Below are 22,228 nucleotides of genomic sequence, written 5' to 3'. Positions count from 1 at the left end.
TAGCTAAGTATTAAGATTGCAACTGTCTTAACTAACAATAACTGTGGATATCAATTTTATAAGGTTAAAAAAGGTTATGCCACATATAACTTCTACAACCAATAAAACTGAACAAAGCTCATTTTTCAGAGATGAGAAAATTTGTAGAGGGTTGCTAAACTTAAATGCAGTTAACTCATTCCAATGTTTGCTATGTGTAGGAACCAAATTCTAGAGGTCAAATAAGTTTCAATAATGTACAATGGGCTATAGCTCTCTTAAAACATGTTTTTTTCCCCTTTTGGCTATTAAGAAACAGCAAAAAATTATTCTAAGAAAATAATTCAAAGAAAGAAAAATAAATTTTAATTTTTTATTTTTTTCCAAATATACAAATCAGCTTTATCTTTGGGAAAAAATTAAAATTCCCTAAATATCTCATAGTAATAGATTGATTATATTAATTAAAGTAAATATTTTTAAATGTTATGCATATATTTAAATGAAAAATTCAACTGTTAAAATGATCCAGAAATGCTAAATACCCAAACACATATTTTTTCTAAGAATACTTGTGGAGTATATTAAGTTAAAATTTTTAAAAATATAACATTCACTCTGATTGCAACTAAATAAAACTTATATACATGTATAAACAAAGATTGGGAGGAAAATAATTGTTATGTTATATGTTGGACATATAGGAAAATTATTTTGAAATTTTAAGTTCTTTATAATGTTTATCTCTGGGTGAAAGTACAGTTATTATAATATATTAAGATGGTACCTTCAACATTTTCATTTTCATAGTAAAAAGCAATATTCTTCAACAAAAGCTCATCACTTAAGTCGCAAAGGTGAATTAAATTCAGATTCCAAAATTCAAAAATGTTTATATTACTTAGGATGAAATATTCACACCACTTTTTCTGAAAATTAGAAATAAAACCAAGTCACTGACAATTGCTATACTAGCAATAAACTATTATACAACTTCAAACACATCAATAATCCAATGAAAGACAAGTTGGCAAGGTTCCTCCAATTCTTATTAATGTAAGACCTTTTGAGCTGGATAATGATGAATGCTTTATATCTAAAAAGACTGGATCATAAAATAAAACCAAACTGACCAAAAAATTAATTCAACATCGTTCCTTATTCTGAATCACAGAAACCTGTGTTGGACTCAATACAATTTTTTTCCTCACACTAATGCACAGATATAGTTCCAATGCTACAGAAATACTTCTGCTTTCAAATGCGCTTCTGTTCTTTACTGAGGTTTTAATGTTTTCCGGTTTTACTTTCAGGTCAAAAGAGGATTTAAAATATGCCATTTGTTCAGGGGAAGATGCTGAATCCTCAAACTCAAAGATTCCGCTCCATCTACTTTGGTGCGCTCTTGTGGAGTTTATGACAGTGAGGTTATCTTCATGTCTAACACAGGCAGAATGTCTTCACTGGCCACACTTAGTTCAGAGCTGAGTAGACATGAGTAGACAACCTCAGCGAGTGAAAGCCTAGTCATCTTTTCAGCCAATGATAGCTTTTGGGGAATAAAGTTCAGTAGGGGGAAAACCGAGTGTTCTCTGCTCCACAATCCCTCAATGATAAAACCAAACACTTTCCGAACATGAACAATTTATTTATCTATGTTGATGTGGAAACTGACCCCAGAAGTATCCAATAGAAACGTAACATGGGCAAGCAGCATATATCTCATTCTAAATTTTCTAGAAGTCACATTTAAAAAAAAAAAGCAAAATTAATTTATTGATCTAACATGACATATCCAAAATGTTATAATTTCAATGTGTAATCCGTGTAAAAATATCAACAGAATAGTTTATGTGTTTTTCATACTAAATTCTTTTGAAATCTGGTGTTTCTTTTAAACTTAGAGCACACCTCGGGGCGCCTGGGTGGCGCAGTCGGTTAAGCGTCCGACTTCAGCCAGGTCACGATCTCGCGGTCCGTGAGTTCGAGCCCCGCGTCAGGCTCTGGGCTGATGGCTCAGAGCCTGGAGCCTGTTTCCGATTCTGTGTCTCCCTCTCTCTCTGCCCCTCCCCCGTTCATGCTCTGTCTCTCTCTGTCCCAAAAATAAATAAAACGTTGAAAAAAAGAAAAAAAAATTAAACTTAGAGCACACCTCAATTCAGACTACCCACATTTCAAATGCTCAATATCCACTTGTGGCTATGGGCTACTGCTTTGAAAACCTAGTTTTGACCAAATAAGTTAGGGAGACTGCCCAAGGTTCATGAGAAATCATAAATATCAAAGAAGGAGCCTCCTGCCTATAGTGTAATTTAAACAATAATAAAATACTAAAAAGACCTCCACAGAGCCATAGAGCAGTGGTTCTCAAACTTCAGCATAAGCCTCACATGGAAAGATTTTCAGATAAAACACAGATTACTAGGCATCATCCCCAGAGATTGATTCAGTAGGTTTGGGGTAGAGCCTAAGAATTTGCATTTCTAAGAAGTTCCCAGGTGATGCTGATGCTGTTGGTCAAGGGAACCATACTTGGAAAACCACTGTCATGTAAGGTTCTCTCCACCTAATCCTTTCACAAAATACTACTAAGTACACAGTAACGTGTGAAAATAGTATAGCAAATATTCCTCATTTTATACACTTCCTACAAGAGGTGCCTCCATGTGGTCTCCAAGTGTCCAGATGTGAGTAAACATTAAACTCTCCCTTCAGTTTGCTTAGCTGCTTTCTCCAGAGGTCTCAGAACATGCCTTTCTTTGTGAACATTTCAGAGGCTACCTGAATTTACACTTCCAGTCACTGGGTGCTACCAAAATGAAGCATGGAGAATAGAAAGGAACAGAGGGATGCTTGACTGTGGGATAATCAGTTGTTTCCCCGCATTAAGAGAGCAGAGGATGGTGGGAAGGGCACAGATTTGGAGGCTGGAGAGAAATGAAGTTAGCTCCAACTCGATCACTCAGTTGTGCTAATGGGCCACTTAACCTTTCTGAGCCCAAGTTTTTCATTTGTAAAATGAAGATACAAGAGTAGTAGTATTATATGTTAATAGGCTAGGCAAAGTACACACATAAATCTGGTGCAAAATAACTGGTAGCTATTCCTATCTTGCCCAGCAGTCCATGCCATCCTAATTAAAGAATGATGGTTTCTATCAGCTACAACCACAATTTCCTGCAGAGCCATCTTAGAACATTCCACAATTTAGACAGACTTTATAATATCCTTTTCACCTAATGACCATTGTCCATAAAGAAAATTGCTTATAAAACTCTATAAATGAGGGGCACCTGGGTGGCTCAGTCGGATAAGTATCCAACACTTGATTTCGGCTCAGGTCATGATATCACTTGAGATCGAGTTCCCTGTGGGGCTGTGCGCTGACAGCGTGGAACCTTCTTGGGATTCTCTCTCTCTCTCTCTCTCTCTCTCTCTCTCTCTCTCTCTCTCAAAATAAATATATAAACATTTAAAACTTACTTAGAGAAAAATTCCCCAATGGGATTTGGGATATAGGAAAATATTTTTCCCCAAAGCATCAGCAGAACCACATGATATTGTGTTCACCACAACACAAAACCTTGTAACACTTCTGTTAGAACAGTTGTAAATGCCCATAAATACAAACCTAGATAAACAATCATGAATATTTGTTTCTTAACTTTAATTGTTGATCCTACATCCCTATTATGCTATTTCAATAAATATAATCTAAGCACTACAAAGTAAAATCCAATTACTTCCTAGTCACACTCAGATCAATTCCCTTCATGAGCCGCCACTGCATCTCCCATGCCAGACTTTGACAGGAGTGTTACCTAAGTGTCATCCTCATTTCAGTAAAAAAAAAAAAAAAAAAAAAAAAGTGCCTACCACTCAGTATGGCTGTCTCCAGTTATACCTCACTCTTTAGTATTCTATACAGGCAATAGTCCCAGATCTCTTGTATAGATTAAATGGTCAAATGGCCATGGATTGGCCTCTAGTTGGTTCCATGGAATTCCTAGAGTACTGAAATATAGTCTTCAAATTTAGAGGGTTTTTTTCCATGTCATTTCCCACTTAAATCCCCTCATCTGGCTTCTGAGAACTCTGTGAAGAATCACAGGTTCTCCTTCCCTCTCGATCAACTACCATGACTCATTTAGAGCCTACAGGAACTTTTAGATGCCCTTCCCTCAGGAAGCACAGGGAAGATTTCCCACACTTTCATGCCTAGACAACACACTGCATTTTCCAGACAAGTTCCCTGGCATACATAGCCACAGGTATCCTAGGTGAGGCTAGCTTTCTCCCAGTCTTTTTCCTGGGAACTAAATCACAGCTTCTTTTTATACACAGACCCCTGAAACTTTAGGAAGATTCTATCATGCCCTTCCCACCCCACTTATGGTGATTCTATTCATTTATTCCCCAACTCTCTCCCTCTCCCCAACTCATGGACACTTTATGAGGGAGATGTAGTGGGGGCAGAAGATGGTAATTTTCTTTTTCAATAATATTTGTTATACATAGACCAACAATTATTATTTTTCCCCAATCCCTAAAGAATCCCTAACTACATTTCAGAGTTATATCAACCTGTATACAAGGAAGCTGGGGTCTTCATCCACCAACTCCTCATCTGTCATTGGTGGAAGGCATGAGAAACATTAATACCCCAGCATTTCAGATCAAGAAAACAAAACCTTCAGGCAGAGAGTTGCACTTACAGTAAGAGGGAAAAATAGGTAAGTGGCAGACATAGATAAGGAAACAACAATAGCATCTGCCACACTCCCTGATGAATACTTCCTCACTCCCACCTGTTGACCCATGCCTTTAACTTTGTCTAATGATCATTCACAATTCTTTATTGATCATATCAGGACGTCCAGTTCTACAGTTCCTCTACTTTCTCCTTATCCAATAGAGTCCATTTGGTCTGTCTCCAGGAAACTTTGTTTCCTAGTCTATCATTTTTACTACCTTCTTGCAAAGATACTAAAGTCTCTTTTCCTTTTTTATTTTCCATCAAACTGTATAGATCCACTAATAGCATTTTTGTGCCTAAATTATCTTGTCCCTTTTTTCCATACCATCCAATTAGTTGCTTTCCTTGTGCCTATGGCCATGTTGTTGCGACTACAGAAAAAGAAAATCATACAATAATACAAAGTGATGCCACTATAATTGTTTTGTCAAAAACTTCAAATAAGCATTCAAAAGTGCTAGGCAGGACAGAATGGTATCTCTGTTTCTCAGTACAGTTTACTCCCCTAAGTTCCCCAATAAATATTTCCAAAATATTTCCTGGTTCTACACTTCTGGGCTTGCTTCCTTGCCACAACATTCAGCATATGACTTTGTCTCCTACTTCACAAAGAAAATTGAACCAGCACATAGGAACAAAGTTATCCTACAACTTCTATCACAGCCAATGTTGCACTGTTCTTTCTTTATTGTCTCCTACAAAAATGGCAATATTGCTCCCTCTGTATAAGAATATACTCTAGATCCTATCCCCTCTCACCTTATTTTCCTTGTATTTTCATCCTATTCTCTTAATTTTATGATCAGCATTTAAACATGCTCTGTCTTTGCCATTTTAAAAACATTCCTAATAGACACACTTTCCTATCCCATTTTATCCTGTGTCACTTTCCTTAATCTCAACCTGTTACATGTAAACTTATTTTCACCTTTATTTTCTCCTTTCTACTCACCACTGAACCCACTCTACCACAGATTTTTGCTTCTAGGCTCTCCATTAATATGTCTCTTCATTAAAATCAACAGTGAGTCCTATGTCATTAAACCCAAAGTAGTATTTTTGGTCCTCAACCTCCATAGCATTTGGTACTATTAACCACAAACACCTTTTGAAAATCCCAGTTCCTTTGACCTTCACAACAATCTATTGTCTTAGCTTTCTGCTCTATTCATCTAAGCAGCTCCTTCTCAGTGTCTTTTGCTAGTGTCAATCTATCCCTAACCATTTAATATTGGAGTATCTCAGGTCTCTGTCCTAGGCCCTCTTGTCTTTCCCAAAATAATTTTATCCACCACCATGGCATTAATTAACATCCATAGGCTAGTGATTCCCAATTCTTTACCACCAACTTACTCCACTCCACTAAGCTCCAAACCAGTATTTCAAATTGTCTACTAGATATCTCCATTTGGATATTTCACTGGCATCGTAAACTCAATATTCCCAAAACTGAATTCATAATCTTTCTTCGCAATTATACTTCATACAATAATATTGTCCCCACAAAAGCTCTAGCCAGAGATCTAGAGTCATTTGACTCCTCCCTTTTCCCCATGCCCACACTAAACTTAAGTTTATACTTTAAATAATTCTTGAAATTGCCTACTGCTATTCATCCCTACTTACCATTTCCTTAGTCCCTAATATCATTAGCATATATATCAACTGAGGTAACAATCACCCAATGGTTTCCCCAAATCCATTTTTACCTCTACAATGAACTCTCTGCACTGCAAACCAAAGAAATTTTTTTTTAATGTTTTGTTTTGTGACAGAGAGAGAGCATGAGCAGGGGAAGGGCAGAGAGAGGGAGACACAGAATCAGAAGCAGGCTCCAGGCTCTGAGGTTTCAGCACAGCGTCCCACGCAGGGCTCTAATTCACAGACTGTGAGATCATGCCGAGCTGAAGTCAGACGCCTAACCGACTGAGCCACCCAGGCGCCCAGAAGAAATTGTTTTTTAATGAAAGTGCCATTCATCTCCTTGCAATCATTCAGTTGGTTCTCATTGTGCTTATGATCAAGTTAAATCTCCACATTCTCTTCACAGGACCTATACAGACCTATATGATTTGCCTCTTACCCATCTCTTCAGCTTTATCACTTTCTCTTTCTATTCTAGTTCTACAAGTTGTATTCCAGTTCCTTGATCATGCCATTGTCAGGATGATCCCGAATGCTGTTTCACCTCCTAGAATCCAGTGTCCTTCCTCTCACCAACTTGCCAATCCCTACTCATCCTTCAATATTTGCCTTACTTCACATCTCTTCAATTCTTGGAAGAAGCCATCCTTTTCTAACTGAACTGAGACTTTTTATCATCAGACTCTAAAGTATCCTGTAATTCTTCCTTCATATTAATTTTAAAAAATCAGTATCTGTCTTCCTGCAAAATGTAGCTCTATGAAAGTGTAGGATGAGATGGGTAAATATAGTCTTATTTTTCTCACTGTATCCCCATTGATTCACACAATGCATATACATTAGATAAATATTTTGGGGCTAGCTTACTAATTGATTGGTTCTAAAATATTTTTCTTGAATATTTTGACTAAAAGTGTCAAGATTCTCTAAAATTTTCCATTTAGGGGCGCCTGGGTGGCTCAGTTGGTTGAATGTCCAACTTTGGCTCAGGTTATGATCTCATGGTTTGTGAGTTTGAGCCCCACATTGGGCTCTGTGCTGACAGCTCGGAGCCTGGAGCTGCTTTGGATTCTGTGTCTTCCTCTCTCTCTGCCCCTCCCTTGCTTGCAGTCTGTCTCTCTCTCAAAAATAAATAAACATTAAAAAAATTTTTTTTTTAATTTTCCATTTAAATTGATCCACTAATCCCACTTCTGGGCATGAAGTCTAAGTCAACATCCCCAAATCAAAGGAAAAGGCTTACACTCAAAAACCAGGAGAATAGCAGCAGCATTTATAACAATTAAAACCCTCTTAATATTCCACAATATAAGAATGGGTGAGTAAACCATGGTACATCCATTACAAAAATAGTGGCCACTAAAAAATTATGCTAACCAAGAGTATGAAAGAAAACTTCTAAAAATATGTGAGAAGAAAATGTCATATATGAATATGAATATATATATTCATTCCAATGTCTCAAACAATAACAAAAAATAACAGAAAGACTTATTCATTTAAAATTAAGAGAATAAACCAAAATATTAATAGTTATTGACTTGAATAGTGGGTACCTGGGTAAGTTTTTCTTTTGTTTTTGCTATTTTCCTACAGTCTACAAATATTCTCTAAGTAATATCTGTAATGGACAAAAATAACTATTACATTTGTATCTTTAATTCCTCTCAAGAGCAGAATACAATGGTTACCAATCTCACATAATTAATAACACAAAAACCTGATCTTGACAGAAACTGGAAGAAGGAAAATAGAGAGTTTTTTCCTTAGGCTGGATATATAGCATGCTGTTTGTTATTATTACCAAACAGAGTTGTTGAAATTAGCAAGAAAATGACTTGGGCCATTAAACCTTTAAAGTCCCCAAAGGGCTGCCATTATTCCCTTTTAAATCTGTTTTGAAGGTGACTGTGGTTTCTTTATATCACACAATTGAAACAAAAAATAAACAAACTAATACAGAGCATATTTACCATTTTCAAGAAAGTCTGAATGTTCTTAGCCCAATGGGAAGTGATGAATCTAGCACGGGCCCTTTGAGAAAGAGGTGAGTGGAGTAGAAAAACCACACTGAGACAATGCAGTTTACACAAATCTTCCATTTCTTGCATCATGTCTAAGCAATTACTTTCCACCTGAATAAAATAAAGAAGGCAAAATAGAGACCACCAGGCTATGAATTGCATGTAGTACCACAACAGTCAGCAGCCACATTTTCCTGTGTAGGAATCACACTTTATTACATTCTTAATTCTATGTTTTTGAGTTTTTTTCTTCATACATAAATTTGAATGCATATAAAATACAGAATTCAGGTAAGGGGACAGGGAACTGCCAGCTGAAGAGCAGTTTACATAAAGCATTCTTTAGTATTTTTAGTGAAGCCTAACTTTAGGTGAGCTGGTCCAGCGTCTAAAGAAGCCATGATCCCACAGGGCTTTGCACTGATGGAGCCATACTTTAAATGCCCTATTCTGTCTAAAGCATCATACTTTAAATTTTTTTCATCTTTTTATTTATTTTTGAGAGAGAGAGACAGAGCGAGCGAGGAGGGGCAGAGAGAGAGAGGGAGACACAGAATCTGAAGCAGGCCCCAAGCTCTGAACTCTCAGCACAGAGCCTGATGTGGGGCTCCAACCCTCAAGCCATGAGATCACGACTCAGCCGAAGTTGGATGCTCAACTGACTGAGCCACCCAGGTGCCCCTAAAGCATCAACTTTAAATTTTTTTTCAATGTTTATTTATTTTTGAGACAGAGAGAGACAGAGCGTGAGCAGGGGAGGGGCAGAGAGAGGGAGACACAGAATCTGAAACAGGCTCCAGACTCTGAGTTATCACCACAGAGCCCAACACGGGGCTCGAACCCACAAACCGTGAGATCATGACCTGAGCTGAAGTTGGACGCTTAACCGACTAGCCACTCAGGAGCCACTAAAGCACCATACTTTAAAAGTTACACTGAGGGGCGCCTGGGTGGTGCAGTCGGTTGGGCGTCCGACTTCAGCCAGGTCACGATCTCGTGGTCCATGAGTTCGAGCCCCGCGTCAGGCTCTGGGCTGATGGCTCAGAGCCTGGAGCCTGTTTCTGATTCTGTGTCTCCCTCTCTCTCTGCCCCTCCCCCGTTCATGCTCTGTCTCTCTCTGTCCCAAAAATAAATAAAAACGTTGAAAAAAAATTAAAAAAAAATAAAAATAAAAGTTACACTGAACATTACCATAGTGAATAAACTAGGACACATCTAAAAAACTTACCCAATTAGAAAAAGTGTGAAGAAATGGGCATATTTAACATAATGGGACAAGGGTCTCCAAGCCATCTTCAAATGTTTGCAGGGTTGTCAGTAAAGCAAAATTAAGACTTATTTCAGAATGCCCCCAGAAGGCCAAGTAGTCTAATAGTAAAAGAAGTTCCAGAGATACACTCGGTCTGGTATCATTTTTGTGATAATAATTTAAAATGTCATGCCTAATCATGTAAAAAATATTTTACTAAATATGTATTCAAGTAGATATTGGAAAACCAAATATAAAGGATGTTAGGTAAAATGCTGTAAGTCCTGTTCATTTCTCTGAGAGTGTACAAAAATGCTACAAAATGTTTCATTTTTCTTTAATAAAAACTTTCAAGCAAGAATGCCCTCGCAGTCAGGTTGTATATAAAATAATGTGTGTACACACATGTGTGTGTACATGTGCATATGTACACACATATATATAAGGAGGACTATTTACTGGAGAGCAAATCCATACTGGCCAGCAGATTCTTAAGGGACTCTATCAACCATAAAGAAGTTTAACACCTTCGGTGGTGTGGGGGGGCGCACCTGGGTGGCTCAGTCCATTAAGCCTCCAACTTCGAATCAGGTCATGATCTCACAGTTAGTGAGTTTGAGCCCCTCATTGGGCTCTGTGCTGACAGCTCAGAGCCTGGAGCCTGCTTCAGATTCTGTGTCTCCCTCTCTCTCTATCCCCCACTTGCACCCTCTCTCTCTCTCTCTCTCCCTCTCTCAAAAATAAACATTAAAAAAACAGTTTTTAATAAATTAAAGTAAAATTTTAAAAAAGTTTAAGACCTTTAGTACTTCTCTAGCAAGGACAGCACTAAGACACTACAATGAGGATAAGACAGTTTGGTATTATGGAATTTGAACAAAACAGACATGGTTTCAATTCACACTGCTATTTAATTGAGGAATGTTTCCTGGACTATCTGAACCTCAGGTGTTCCCATATGTGAAGTGGGAATAACAATACCTCCCTTAAAATGCAGTTGTGAGTATATAAAGGCACAAGGCATAGAGCCCAGAACATGATAATGTAAGCTGTCACCATGTGCTAATTTCCTTTCTTATTCCTCCTTCTTCTGGATGATTGGACAAATGTGACTTGAATGGGTACTAAGAAGTACAAAAATCTGTATAGTAAAACACTAGATCATATAACAATATAATAGATATTTCCTGTAAACAAATTCCAGTTTTTCCCTCTTGGGGGGAAATTTATACGAATAAACTAGGGAAATAAATAAAATACCAAAAGGAAGAAAAGGCAGATAGAAATCAATAAAATTTCAAAAGTGGACAGCAATGACGTTTCACAGAAAGTTATAATAATCACACCTCTTGGATGTCAGTGTTCTGATCAGAGATAGTCTTGTTCCTGTTTTCTAAAAAGTGATGGTACATTCTCAAAGACAACGAGCATGAAGTAACGCAAAGAACACGCCGAATGTCAGATCCTTCTGGCCAGAGTTGCTTAAGCAGAGAAATAGTTTCACGTGCCTGTCACAGAAGAAAACTGTAAACATTATGACATCTAAAAAAATATTTTTATTCAAGTGATCTTACCAGAAAAAATCATACAAAGATAGATATAGGGATTACATAAAACTATAAATATTTGTTAAAAACAATAAATAAAATTTTAAGATGAGAGTGCTCATATCTGTAATATACAGAGAAGTATTAAAAACTGAAAGACAAAAAAAAAGTGATATAATCCTTTTAGAAAGACAATTGATAAGACCTAAGTAAGCAACATATACACTTACCTTTTGACACATCAATTCCATTTTTAAAATCTACTCTGAAGGTATACCTCTAATAATACAAAATTGCACATACATATCATTAGTCATTACAGCATTTATATTTGTATAAATAAAAATATATAAAACATATTTAAATATAAATAAATATAAATTCCAGAGTAGGAAATTGGTTAAATAAATTACAGTATATCCACACAAGGGAGTGTTATGCAGCTATATAACATAATGAGACAGATTTTTAAAATCTCTTTAAAATGATTTCTAGAACATGCTAAATCTGCAAAGAAAGTCACTAAAGAATATCTACATTATGTGATCCTTTATTTAAGAAAGAAGAGGATATAAGAAAATACACACGTCTGCTTTTTTGTGCAAAAATTAATTACTTAATTAATTTTTAAAAGGAAAGAAAAAAACGAGCACCAGAAGGATAAACCTGAAACTAAAGAGACAAGTTACCTACAGAAGTATTTGGAAGTGTGGTGAACAGTAGAAAATGGGATCAGAGTAGCAGGGATAAGAGTAAAGTGTCACTTTTTAGAGTATATCCTTTTGTAGATCTCTGATTCTTAGAATCATAAGTATATTTCATATACCTTTCACATACCCTCCAAAATAAACAGGTTAATTTTTAAAAATCTGGATATGGTTGGGGTACCTGGGTGGCTCAGTTGGTTGAGTGTCCAACTTTGGCTCAGGTCACGATCTCACAGTTTGTGAGTTCAAGCCCCACGTCTGGTTCTGTGCTGACAGCTCAGAGCCTGGAGCCTGCTTCGGATTCTGTGTCTCCCTCTCTCTCTCTCTCTGCCCCTCCCCTGCTTGTGCTCTCTCTCTCTCAAAAATAAATAAACATTAATTTTTTTTTTACTTTAAAGATCTGAATATGGGTGGGAGGGACCCAAAATGAAATACAAATATTAACCAACAAACCTACCTGTATTAATAATGAATAACATAACCAAACTGAATGGGGTGAGCAAGAAAAGAACTAACCTAAAAAACTTTGGAAAGCAGTATTTTAACATATTCTATGACTAAGGCTAAAAAGAACTGCACATAAATCCCATAATCCACCTAGTGAATATGTTTCTCACATGATATGGTTAGCAATTCTAAAACTATATGTATATATTAGAATTGATGAAAAATAAGTAAATATATTGTATGTAATGAGAGAGCTGAATTTCTCACAGTTGGAGAAAGAAATTACAAATAAAGAAATGGGAGGGGTAAAATGAAGCATATGAAGTTGAACTGGAGTAAAAGTCATTGGTGTGAAAGCATGATATTTAAGATAGATGATAGATACATGATAGATAGATACATAGATACATAGATAGATTTAAAAAAAATAGACAGATGTGTATGCATGGCTTAGCATATATACATATATTTCCTAGCTGTGTCTGCTGAAAAGTCCTTATAGTAATGACATCCCAGTGGAAATGAACAAACATTAATTCCCAGATCTTGGCTTCTAAATTCTACTTTCCAATAAAAGCAACCAGAACTGCTTAGAGAAGTAGTTGATTTCAAGGCTGGGATAGAAAAAATACAAGATAAGAATGGTACATCTTATGGTTTCAAAAAGTGTAAAACAGTGCTCAGAAAGACCAGGCTTGATGAGTTTGAAGATAAATATACATCCATGTAGCCATCACCACCATGTATATCATCATCAAGGTCATGAAAGACATCAAGGTCATGAAAGATAAGGAAACACTGAGAAACTACTACAGATTGGAGGAGACTAGATAGAAATAACTAAATGGACGTGGAGCCCTAGACAGAATCTTGGAACAGAAAAAGGACATTCATGGAAAAGTAAGTGAACCTCAAATAATGTCTGAAGCTTAGTTAATAGTATTACACTGATGTTAATTTCCTGGTTTTGAAAAATGCACCATGGTTACATAAGATGCTAACATTAGGGAAAGCTGAGTGAGAAGTCTATGGGAACTCAGTACTATTTTTGCAACTTTTTTTTATAACTAAAAAATTAGTTCAAATAAAAAGTTTTTAAAAGTTTCAGTACCTCGTCCATCATATTTTTCCATTTTAAATTTCCAAAAAGAGATTCTAGTGCTAAAATTCTACATTCTTGCAATTGTTTAATCAGGATTTTATAAGCATTCTCAATCTTCTTTTTATTCTGTAAAAGAAAAGCAAGTCACATAAATTGTCATAAATAAAATATCTAATCACTTTCCAACTACAGAAAATCATATATTGAAGATATAATTGTGAAAATATATTTCCAAGTTAAAAAAATTACACTAATGTAATTACAGATCATCAACAATACTTTTAAAGTCTGTCAAGCAGCACTATGTTGTCTTTGCTGAATTAATATTTGTCCGGGAACTTAGTGCATTTTATTTTTTAAAAAACTTTGTAAAAAGTATAATTAGCATAACATAAAATTCACATAAAGGGGACAATTCAAAGGCTTTTGGTAAAGTTACAGAGTTGTGTAACCATCACCATAATCTAATTTTAGAACATTTCCAACATCTCAAAAAAAAAAAAAAAGTGCGCCCATTTAATACATTATATTTTATTGTGAAAATTTTCAAACATACATTTAAATAAGCAATAGCATCATCTCCCCTCAGGTACCTATTATCCAGCCATTATCATCATATACTGTTTTTATTATTTCTATTTTAGTTAGTTAATATACAGTGTAATACTGGCTTCAGAATTCAGTGATTCATCACTTATTACACTGAATTTTTATTTGCATTTCATATAGTCCTCAAATAGATAAGTGAAACAACCTCTTTAAAATGAGTACTCACTAACCTAGGAAACATATTATTATACTAGAAATAAAACCTAAAATTTAAAAAAATTTTCTTTTTCAATTTTTGTAATGTTTATTTATTTTTGAGAGAGAGAGAGACAGACAGAGTGCGAGCAGGGGAGGGACAGAGAGAAGGAGACACAGAATCCGAAGTAGGCTCCAGGCTCTGAGCTATCAGCACAGAGCTCGGTGGGGCTCAAACTCATGAGTTTTGAGATCATGACCTGAACTGAAGTCAGTCACCCAACTGCTGAGCCAGCCAGGGACCTTTAAAAAAATCTTCTTAAGGACGGACTGGGAAGGATGTTTGTAGAGCACTCTTCAAGCTCAGATTCAGAAACTGTTTTCACAGAATGAAATGAGATCAATTGATTACAGTTCCTCTTCCCAATATAAAAATCAACTCCAGGGCTGATCCTACCCACAGCAGGCAACTAGAGTTGGAAATAGTTTAATGACTGGGATTCTAACTATAGCAAAACAAACTATCTTATCAGATTTCATGACAACCATCTGGATGTTTCCAAATAGCAGAAGGAGTATGACAGTATTGTCAAAGAGTAAAAAATGTTAATTGACTCACAAATTATTTTGATGAAATACAGAATTAATATCTCCATATGAGGATTCACTATAAGTAGTGAAAATTAACCAGAAACTAGATTCATTTATAAAATTAGTATTTTTAACTCCCCAAATTTCAGTGTAGTAATTGTCAAATATACCAATGCAGCAAAATAACAAGATCAAGCAAAGGATTAAAATCTAAATACTCTGAAAATTCTATTAATGCCTTAATATTATGAAATAAGCATTTTGCTTATTTCCCATCCTCATCACCCTTCTCCATTGTTTTCTCATTAAAACTACCGTATTAACAAGTATTTCACCAGTATGTCTTAGCAACAGAGGCATGAGTTTTTACCTCCAAATGAGTGCATTTCTGACCTTCATTAACTTGGAGGCAGTATACCACACAGTAGTTACGCACATAAGGGCTAAAGTCAGACTGCTCCTTTTCAATCCATGCTTTATTATTCATTTACTATTGATAATGAACAAATTACTTACTCAAGTATCTATTTCCTCATCTGCAAAACACGGATGATACTTACACCTAACTAAAGGGCTGTTGACAAGATTTAAAAAATGACTCATGAGAAGTACCAATCATTGTTGTTATTACAAGTTCTGAACATATGATTGCATTTGTATTATCATTATTGTTAATTTTCTATACCTCTCTGTGAAACCTATGATAATTTCCATAGAAGTGGTAGAAATAAAAGTCAAGTAACTTGGAAAATTCTGTAAAAGTCTAGAAGAAATTTATATTTAGATATCAATTACCTCTTTGAAAAAAGTTTGGTTCGTGTACGTGCTTGGCATAAGGTACGCATAAAGTCGAAGAATATTGGATGTTTGCCCTGAGGAAAGCACAACATTGACTTTGATTGACCAAGACTGAATAATTAAAAAGTTGAAAAGGTGCGTTTGCAGATGGTTCAGGCCTTCATCTGCAACCATCAGGTAATATGGGTAACTGTCTTCTAAGAAACTTTTCCATCCTTGTGATAAGCATCCAGAAAATTCTGTTTGAACATCAATGGTGGTATTATGCTGAAGATGAAGAATGAAAGCAGTTCTCAAAGGAAGAAGTTCAGGGAAGCTGAAATATGCATACTCAGCATCCTGTAAGAATGGGATAAAGTATATTTTTTTTGAAATTACCATTTAGTTGGTTTACACGTATCATTAAAGTCATTAGAAGAAAAGGTTCCAATACAGTTTTGTTCTGCGTTATAGTCAGACCTTGACTGTCATTTCACAAATACGTGCCATAAATCACAGTTTGGATTTAAATACAGGCGTCCCCATTAAGCAAGCACATAATGCTCAGGGTTTATCATACTTTCCCTTCGTAGTCTAATTCTTTTCCTCTCCAATTTCACTTCAAAAAGAAAAAGGAGAGAAAAAATATGCAAAAGCAAATGGCGGATATAAATTATCCAGAACAGGAAGCTGAGGTGAACCACTTGGAGAGGACGATCCCAATTTAGTGTGATTGTCCTGAAGCAGCAGAGGTTTTTCTCAACAGATCAAAATTAGTGCAGTAAACTGGACTGGAAACATGAGGTTAGAATACCGGCTCTGTATTCAAAACATCACTTGCAAGAAGTCAGCAATGTTTAAAAATCTAACAATAGTGTTGACTGCAAAATGACTGAACAGACACATTCCAAAACCCTTAAGGGTAATACCTTGGTTACCTTCAGGGATAGGATAAGGAAAGGGTGGTAGTGGTTATACTTCTGTATTTGATACTGTTAATATTTTATTAATTATATTCATAATCAGAAAAGGAAGACCAAATACCTTCCCTCAGAGGTATTTACTATGGAACAAAGAATAAATGAAGTAGTATCAATGAGTTTGACATTTTTCCAGGCTCAAAGAAACTGACTACAGAGTTCTGAAAACAGAAGCGCTTCTCCGAGTTGGAAAAGTTGAATCCAACTGAGCTTCTGTAGAGACTACTCATCCTCCTTCATGACCGTGTGTGTCTTTATATAAAGTTTAATGGTTGCAAATAAAATATAACCTTAAATGTGGTAACTTCTGAATACGGGGACTATGGGTATTTTTTCTGTTCTTCCCTTTAAACTATGAATTCTTATACATGTATTTAACGTGTTAATAAGAAAAAAATATAAAATAGTAAGGAATTTTAGGTTTAGGTCTTAAATCACATGTTACCTTGAAGAAAACTATGGCAAATTGTCCTCCTTTACTGATAAGATCCATAAGATAGCATTCAATTACATAAAAGAAGTGGAGCTGCTGCCCCTGCTTTAATGATTTCTCACATATGCATGTAGCAAGTAATGAATCGCCATCAATCAGAAAAAATTCAGATTCAACAAAATCATTGAATAAACTGGAATGTCTAAAATGAAAACAGTTAAAACAAAAATTACATATTCATTAAATAAGGCCCCCAAAAGACAGTAGCATTGTCATTATTCTCCCATTATCACTATCATCAGTAGGTGAATTTGCCAAGGAATTATTTTATGTCCGTCTCTACGCTAAGACTTTTCAAATATATCCATATGTATGACTATCCCTCATAGGAAGAAGGTGGGATCATTCCCATTCTATAGACATAGAAAAAGAGGCTCAAAGAGACAGAGCAAATGATGTAAAACCACATGGCAGAATCTGGATTGGAATCGGGAATTTAACACCTCTATTCTGAATATAGACCTGTGTTAAATTTCCTTCCTGTTTAATCAATACTATTTCTTTATAAAACAATAGGTTCATTGATAGCTGTGTACAAATAATGCAAGACAAAACTGTTTCCATTCACTATCAAACAGCTCTCAAAGTTCTATGTTAAACAATCATATATGTATTTATATATGCATGTGCATATATAATTGTATATATAATATACTATAATATATATACTGAGATAGATACACATTACTTTCATGTCAAATAGATATACAGGAAATATGGTATCCAAATGTACACCTCTTTTTTAATTTATTTATTTAAATTCAAGTTAGTTAACATACAGTGTAGTACTGGTTTCAGAAGTAGAACCCCGTGATTCATCTCTCACATAGGATACCTGATACTCCTAAAAGTGCCCTCCTTAATGCCCATTAATGCCTTAATCCCTCCATTTAGCCCATCCCCCCACCAGCAACCCTCAGTTTGTTCTCTGTATTTAAGAATCTCTTGTTCTTTGCCTCCCTGTCTCTTTTTATCTTATTTTTCTCTCCTTTCCCCTATGTTCATTTGTTTTGTGTCTTAAACTCCACGTAGTGAAATCTTTATTACAATACTCACTTGGCTTTTGGCAATGCACTCATAATTAACTGTGACATTTTTTCTAAAAACATCATGTGTTCTTCTAAACCTAAAAAATAAATTATTTAATTATTATTTGAAAAAGAAGAAATAACAATAAAGTTATGTTAATTCTATTAAATCCATGTAGCTTAAAGAATCATTATTTTGTAAGTTATAAATATTTTAAATTGAAAATTACCCATTCTTGCTGCTCTCTGGACCTCGAACCTGAACTGGAAAACATTAAATACAGCAAATTTCCTTTACTTTGGTACCTCTAAGTGGCAGTTATTAATGAACATGACAGACCTACAAAGAAAGAAGAAAAATTAGAAATTCATTTATTCCATCAGCAAATAGTATTAAATGACTACTGTGTGTTAAGCAAAACATCAGGCAATGGGAATATATGAACAAAGAGCAACATGCTGTTAGTTCTCATGGAGCTTAAAATCCATCAGGAAAGACAAATATTAATCAGATAATCATATGGACAATGGAAAATTTAAACTGTGACAAAGAGGATAGAGGAAGCACCCTAATGAAGTAATGCTTGAGTTGATTTCTGAAGGATGAAACAAAATTTAATTAAATACAGGGATGGGGGGAGTAGCATTCCAGGCAGAAAAGACCGTGCACAAAAAATACCAGAAAATACCACGTACAAAAGTCTTGTGTCATGAATGAGCATGGGTGGTTCTAGATCCAGAACAGAAGTCAACGAGGTTGGAATGGAGAGAGTGAGGAAAGAGTTAGCTGTACTAGAGGGTTACAGAAATATAAGAGCAGGCAGAGCCTTTGAGGGCATGTTTTCATCCTAAAATCCACTGACGGACTTTAAGCACGTAGTGTTATGAGCGGCTTTACATTTTGAAAGATTACTCTGGCTGCAGTAGAGAGAATAGATAAGATGGGATCAAAGTTCCTGTTAGTAAAGCAGAGAGAAAACCACAGTTCAGAAGGGTAATGAGAGTAGTTTGATGCAATACAGTTTGATGGTAGTTTGGGACCCCTATGGATATTAAATATTTGAAAGGTTAGTTTAACATAATTTTGTAATGGATCTGATATGGATGGAGAAGAGGGAAGAATGAAGGTTGTCAAGGATGATTTTAAGATTCTACCTGATGCAACAGGATGGAGGACGAGGCCATTCCCTGGGCAGGAAACCTTGGAACAAGCCTACATTTCAGGGAAGGATCATGAGTTCATTTGTGGTCACTCTGAGTTTGACTTGAGTTTAAGACTGTAGGACATGTCACGTGAGTAATTAAATATGTAGGTCTAGAGGTCAAACCCAAGGTCTGGGCTAGACCTGAATATGTGAGTAACTTGAATATTATTGTAAATAAGGCCACTGAGGTAGAAGAACTTGCTTGGACAGATAGACACAGTATCATGAAAGAAGAAGAAAGGACTGAAAATACAGTTTTGCAGATCACTAATATTTAATAAATGCCAACAGAGAAGAGGAAGAGTCTGCAAAGGTAATTGAGAAAGAACCGTCAAAGAGGCAGAAGAAAATGCACTTGAGCATTCTGTTACAAAAAACAAATATTGAGACATTCTTCACATATGCCATATAGTGTGTTAGGGCAGTGGAACTTGATAGATAGATGATAGATAATAGATAGATTAGATAGATGGATAGATAGATAGATATTCATATTATATGACATTAAAGAACATATAATGATGAGGCACACATTGATATTAAATATTAGGGGCGCCTGGGTGGCTTAGTCGGTTGAGTGTCCAGCTTCGGCTCAGGTCATGATCTCGCTGTTCCCGAGTTAGAGCCCTGCGTCGGGCTCTGTGCTGACAGCTCAGAGCCTGGAGCCTGCTTTGGATTCTGTGTCTCCCTCTCTCTCTGCCCCTCCCTCACTAGCTCTCTGTCTCTGTCTCTCTCTCTCTCAAAAATAAACATTAAAAAAAAAAAAAAAGAAATACTCCACCAAAAATTTTGACCTGAATTTGATCAAAACTCTAGTAGCAACAATTAATTAACGAGACATTTATAAGATAGAAGAACCTGTTAAATGATACCAGGAAGATTAGAATCTCTACAAGGCCAAAAAAAAAAAAAGGAAAGGGAAGGGAAGGGAAGGGACTCCAATTTATTAACAAATTACAAGAGGATGAAAGAGACTACAACAAGCCTAAAGACATATTATCCAATCACAGTAGTGCCAAAACCTTATCTGGGTTCTGATTTAAACAATCTTTAAAAGAAAAAAGAGAAGGGATGGGAAAAAAGAGAAATCATAGATTATTAGAGACAGCCCAATTCAGAAAATAAGGCCCAGGGAATGATGGAACCTCTTGATGGAAAGAGTCAATTTCCTGAAACACTGGAGAAAAGCTGACCAGCAATGGACAGAATTCTAGATGCACTCCAAGACTCCAGCCACCCTGGTGCACTGCCCTGTATAATATCCTCTCCTTGGGTGTGGGCAGGACCGGAAGATTGAATGGGATAGTCTCTCCCATGATTAGGTCACATTACGTAAGACTCCAACATTCCAGGAGACAGACTCTCCTGATAGCTTTGAAGACATAAGCCACAATGCTTTGAGAGGACCACCTGGCCGGGAGCTGAGGGTGGAATCTAAAGGCTGAGAATAACCCACAGCCAACAGCCAACAAGAAAACAGGGAACCTCACAATACCACACCTGCAAGGAATTGGATTCTTCCAACAACTGGAAAGAACCTGGACAAGATGGCAGCTCCAGTAGGCACCTTCATTTTAGTCTGGTGAGATGCTGAGTAAAAGCATTCAGTTACTCTGTGTCTAGACTTCTGATTCACGGAAATTTATAAAATAATACATTTTTATTGACTTAATCTCCCAAATTTGCGGTAATTTGTTATGCAGCAATAGAAAACAAATACATGTCCCTTGACCATTTTTACATTCTTTTAACTGTTATATAAGAAATAAATGATTATTGCATGAAGCCACTGAAATGTAGGGGTAGGTAGGAATCGCCTGTAAGTTATTCGAATGCAGATTCTGATTCTGCAAGTTTGTAGTTGCGCCCCGATTGTGCGTGGGGTGGGGATGCTAGCTGCCTGCAGCTACCGATGTCTAGGTCATATTGGTTATGCTCAGATCTGACCTCCCTTAGTTTCCCTAAGGCCCCAGATCCCAGCAGTCTTTCTTTGAAGAGGTCCCCTTAAAAGCCTGAACGCTCACCCCTCTCCTTCGGATTCCAGACCCCGCGCTCCCCACCTGCGTCCCTTTCCTCTGCCTCTCCCCACGCCTTGCCTCCGGGCGCCAACGGGAGACCCGTCCACCACGATTTTCGGGGGGCGCAGCGGGGCGCGTCCGGGGCCGCTCCCGGGCCACCTCCCGCCTGGACCAGAGAGCTGGAACCGCGAGCGACATCTCCACTCCGGGTTTCTCCCTGCAGTGACCCCGGTCGCCTCGGAGCCCGCTCCGCACGCCTCCGCCCCCACCCCGGTTCGCTCCCCGGAGCACCTTCCCCTGCTCCCGCCAACCTCCACCCCGGCGTCCGCACCGGACCTGTGGCGTCGGTGGAGCAGCTGCCGGGCACCTGCAGGGAAGGAAGCGACCGACAGGGGCTCAGAGCGCGGAGCCCTGAGTGGCAACTCGAGGGGGCGCCTGAACCTTGGCTTCTGACCTGCCGAGCCGCCTCGGCCAGTCTTTTGTACCCGGAAAGGAAGTTTTGGTTTCGTTTCTCACATCGGGCACGTTTGAGTTTCGTTTTCCTTTATCACGAAATAGGTCCGACGGATTTCAGAAGAGTGAGTCTGAACATCCTTCCCTTCAGTGGGGACCTTAAGACATAGCAGAAACGGTAACCTGGGCTTCGGAATTCGGACAGGAAACAGAGGGGAGTGAGGCCGAGAGATCTGGGACAGCTGGGAGATAAAAATCAAGGAGGGGCAGAGTTTAGAAATAGATCAAGTAGAACACTGTGGAATCTGAAGTTCCACCGTGGGTCTTGCTGCTCCCCTTTGATGCAAAAACAAAAACAGTGGGAAGGAACACCTGAACGTGGAGTTCTAGTAGGAGAAGATAATGATGACTGCCCTGTGCAAACTATATGTGGAGCCAAGAAACACCATTAAAAAATCGAAAGCGCAGCCCGCTCGCTTTTTAC

The 22,228-nt window shown here is 37.1% G+C and overlaps 1 protein-coding gene across 2 annotated transcripts in view; it reads right to left on the bottom strand.

Annotated features, from left to right (window-relative positions):
- The window catches only part of DDX60 (DExD/H-box helicase 60), a 103,262-nt gene extending 81,506 nt beyond the window's left edge, over positions 1–21,756 (bottom strand). The window contains exons 1-9 of one of the 2 annotated variants that reach the window (XM_030312780.1): positions 21,628–21,756; positions 18,299–18,408; positions 18,097–18,166; positions 16,993–17,182; positions 15,586–15,927; positions 13,465–13,581; positions 10,999–11,160; positions 8,353–8,514; positions 767–908 (exon numbers count right to left, since the gene is read on the bottom strand). In XM_030312780.1, coding sequence (XP_030168640.1) covers positions 767–908; positions 8,353–8,514; positions 10,999–11,160; positions 13,465–13,581; positions 15,586–15,927; positions 16,993–17,182; positions 18,097–18,166; positions 18,299–18,302 — 1,189 coding nt within the window. In that variant the 5' untranslated portion in view covers positions 18,303–18,408; positions 21,628–21,756. Of the gene's footprint in view, positions 1–766; positions 909–8,352; positions 8,515–10,998; positions 11,161–13,464; positions 13,582–15,585; positions 15,928–16,992; positions 17,183–18,096; positions 18,167–18,298; positions 18,409–19,223; positions 19,297–21,627 lie in introns of those variants that run through there. The other variant, XM_030312781.2, reaches the window with a different exon arrangement.
- Between the last annotated feature and the right edge of the window lie 472 nt (positions 21,757–22,228).

This window comes from Lynx canadensis, chromosome B1, assembly GCF_007474595.2.
Source record: "Lynx canadensis isolate LIC74 chromosome B1, mLynCan4.pri.v2, whole genome shotgun sequence".
NCBI classification, from domain to species: Eukaryota; Metazoa; Chordata; class Mammalia; order Carnivora; family Felidae; genus Lynx; species Lynx canadensis.
The sequence above is the reverse complement of the archived record's forward strand: the minus strand, read 5'-3'. Positions and strand labels throughout refer to the sequence as shown.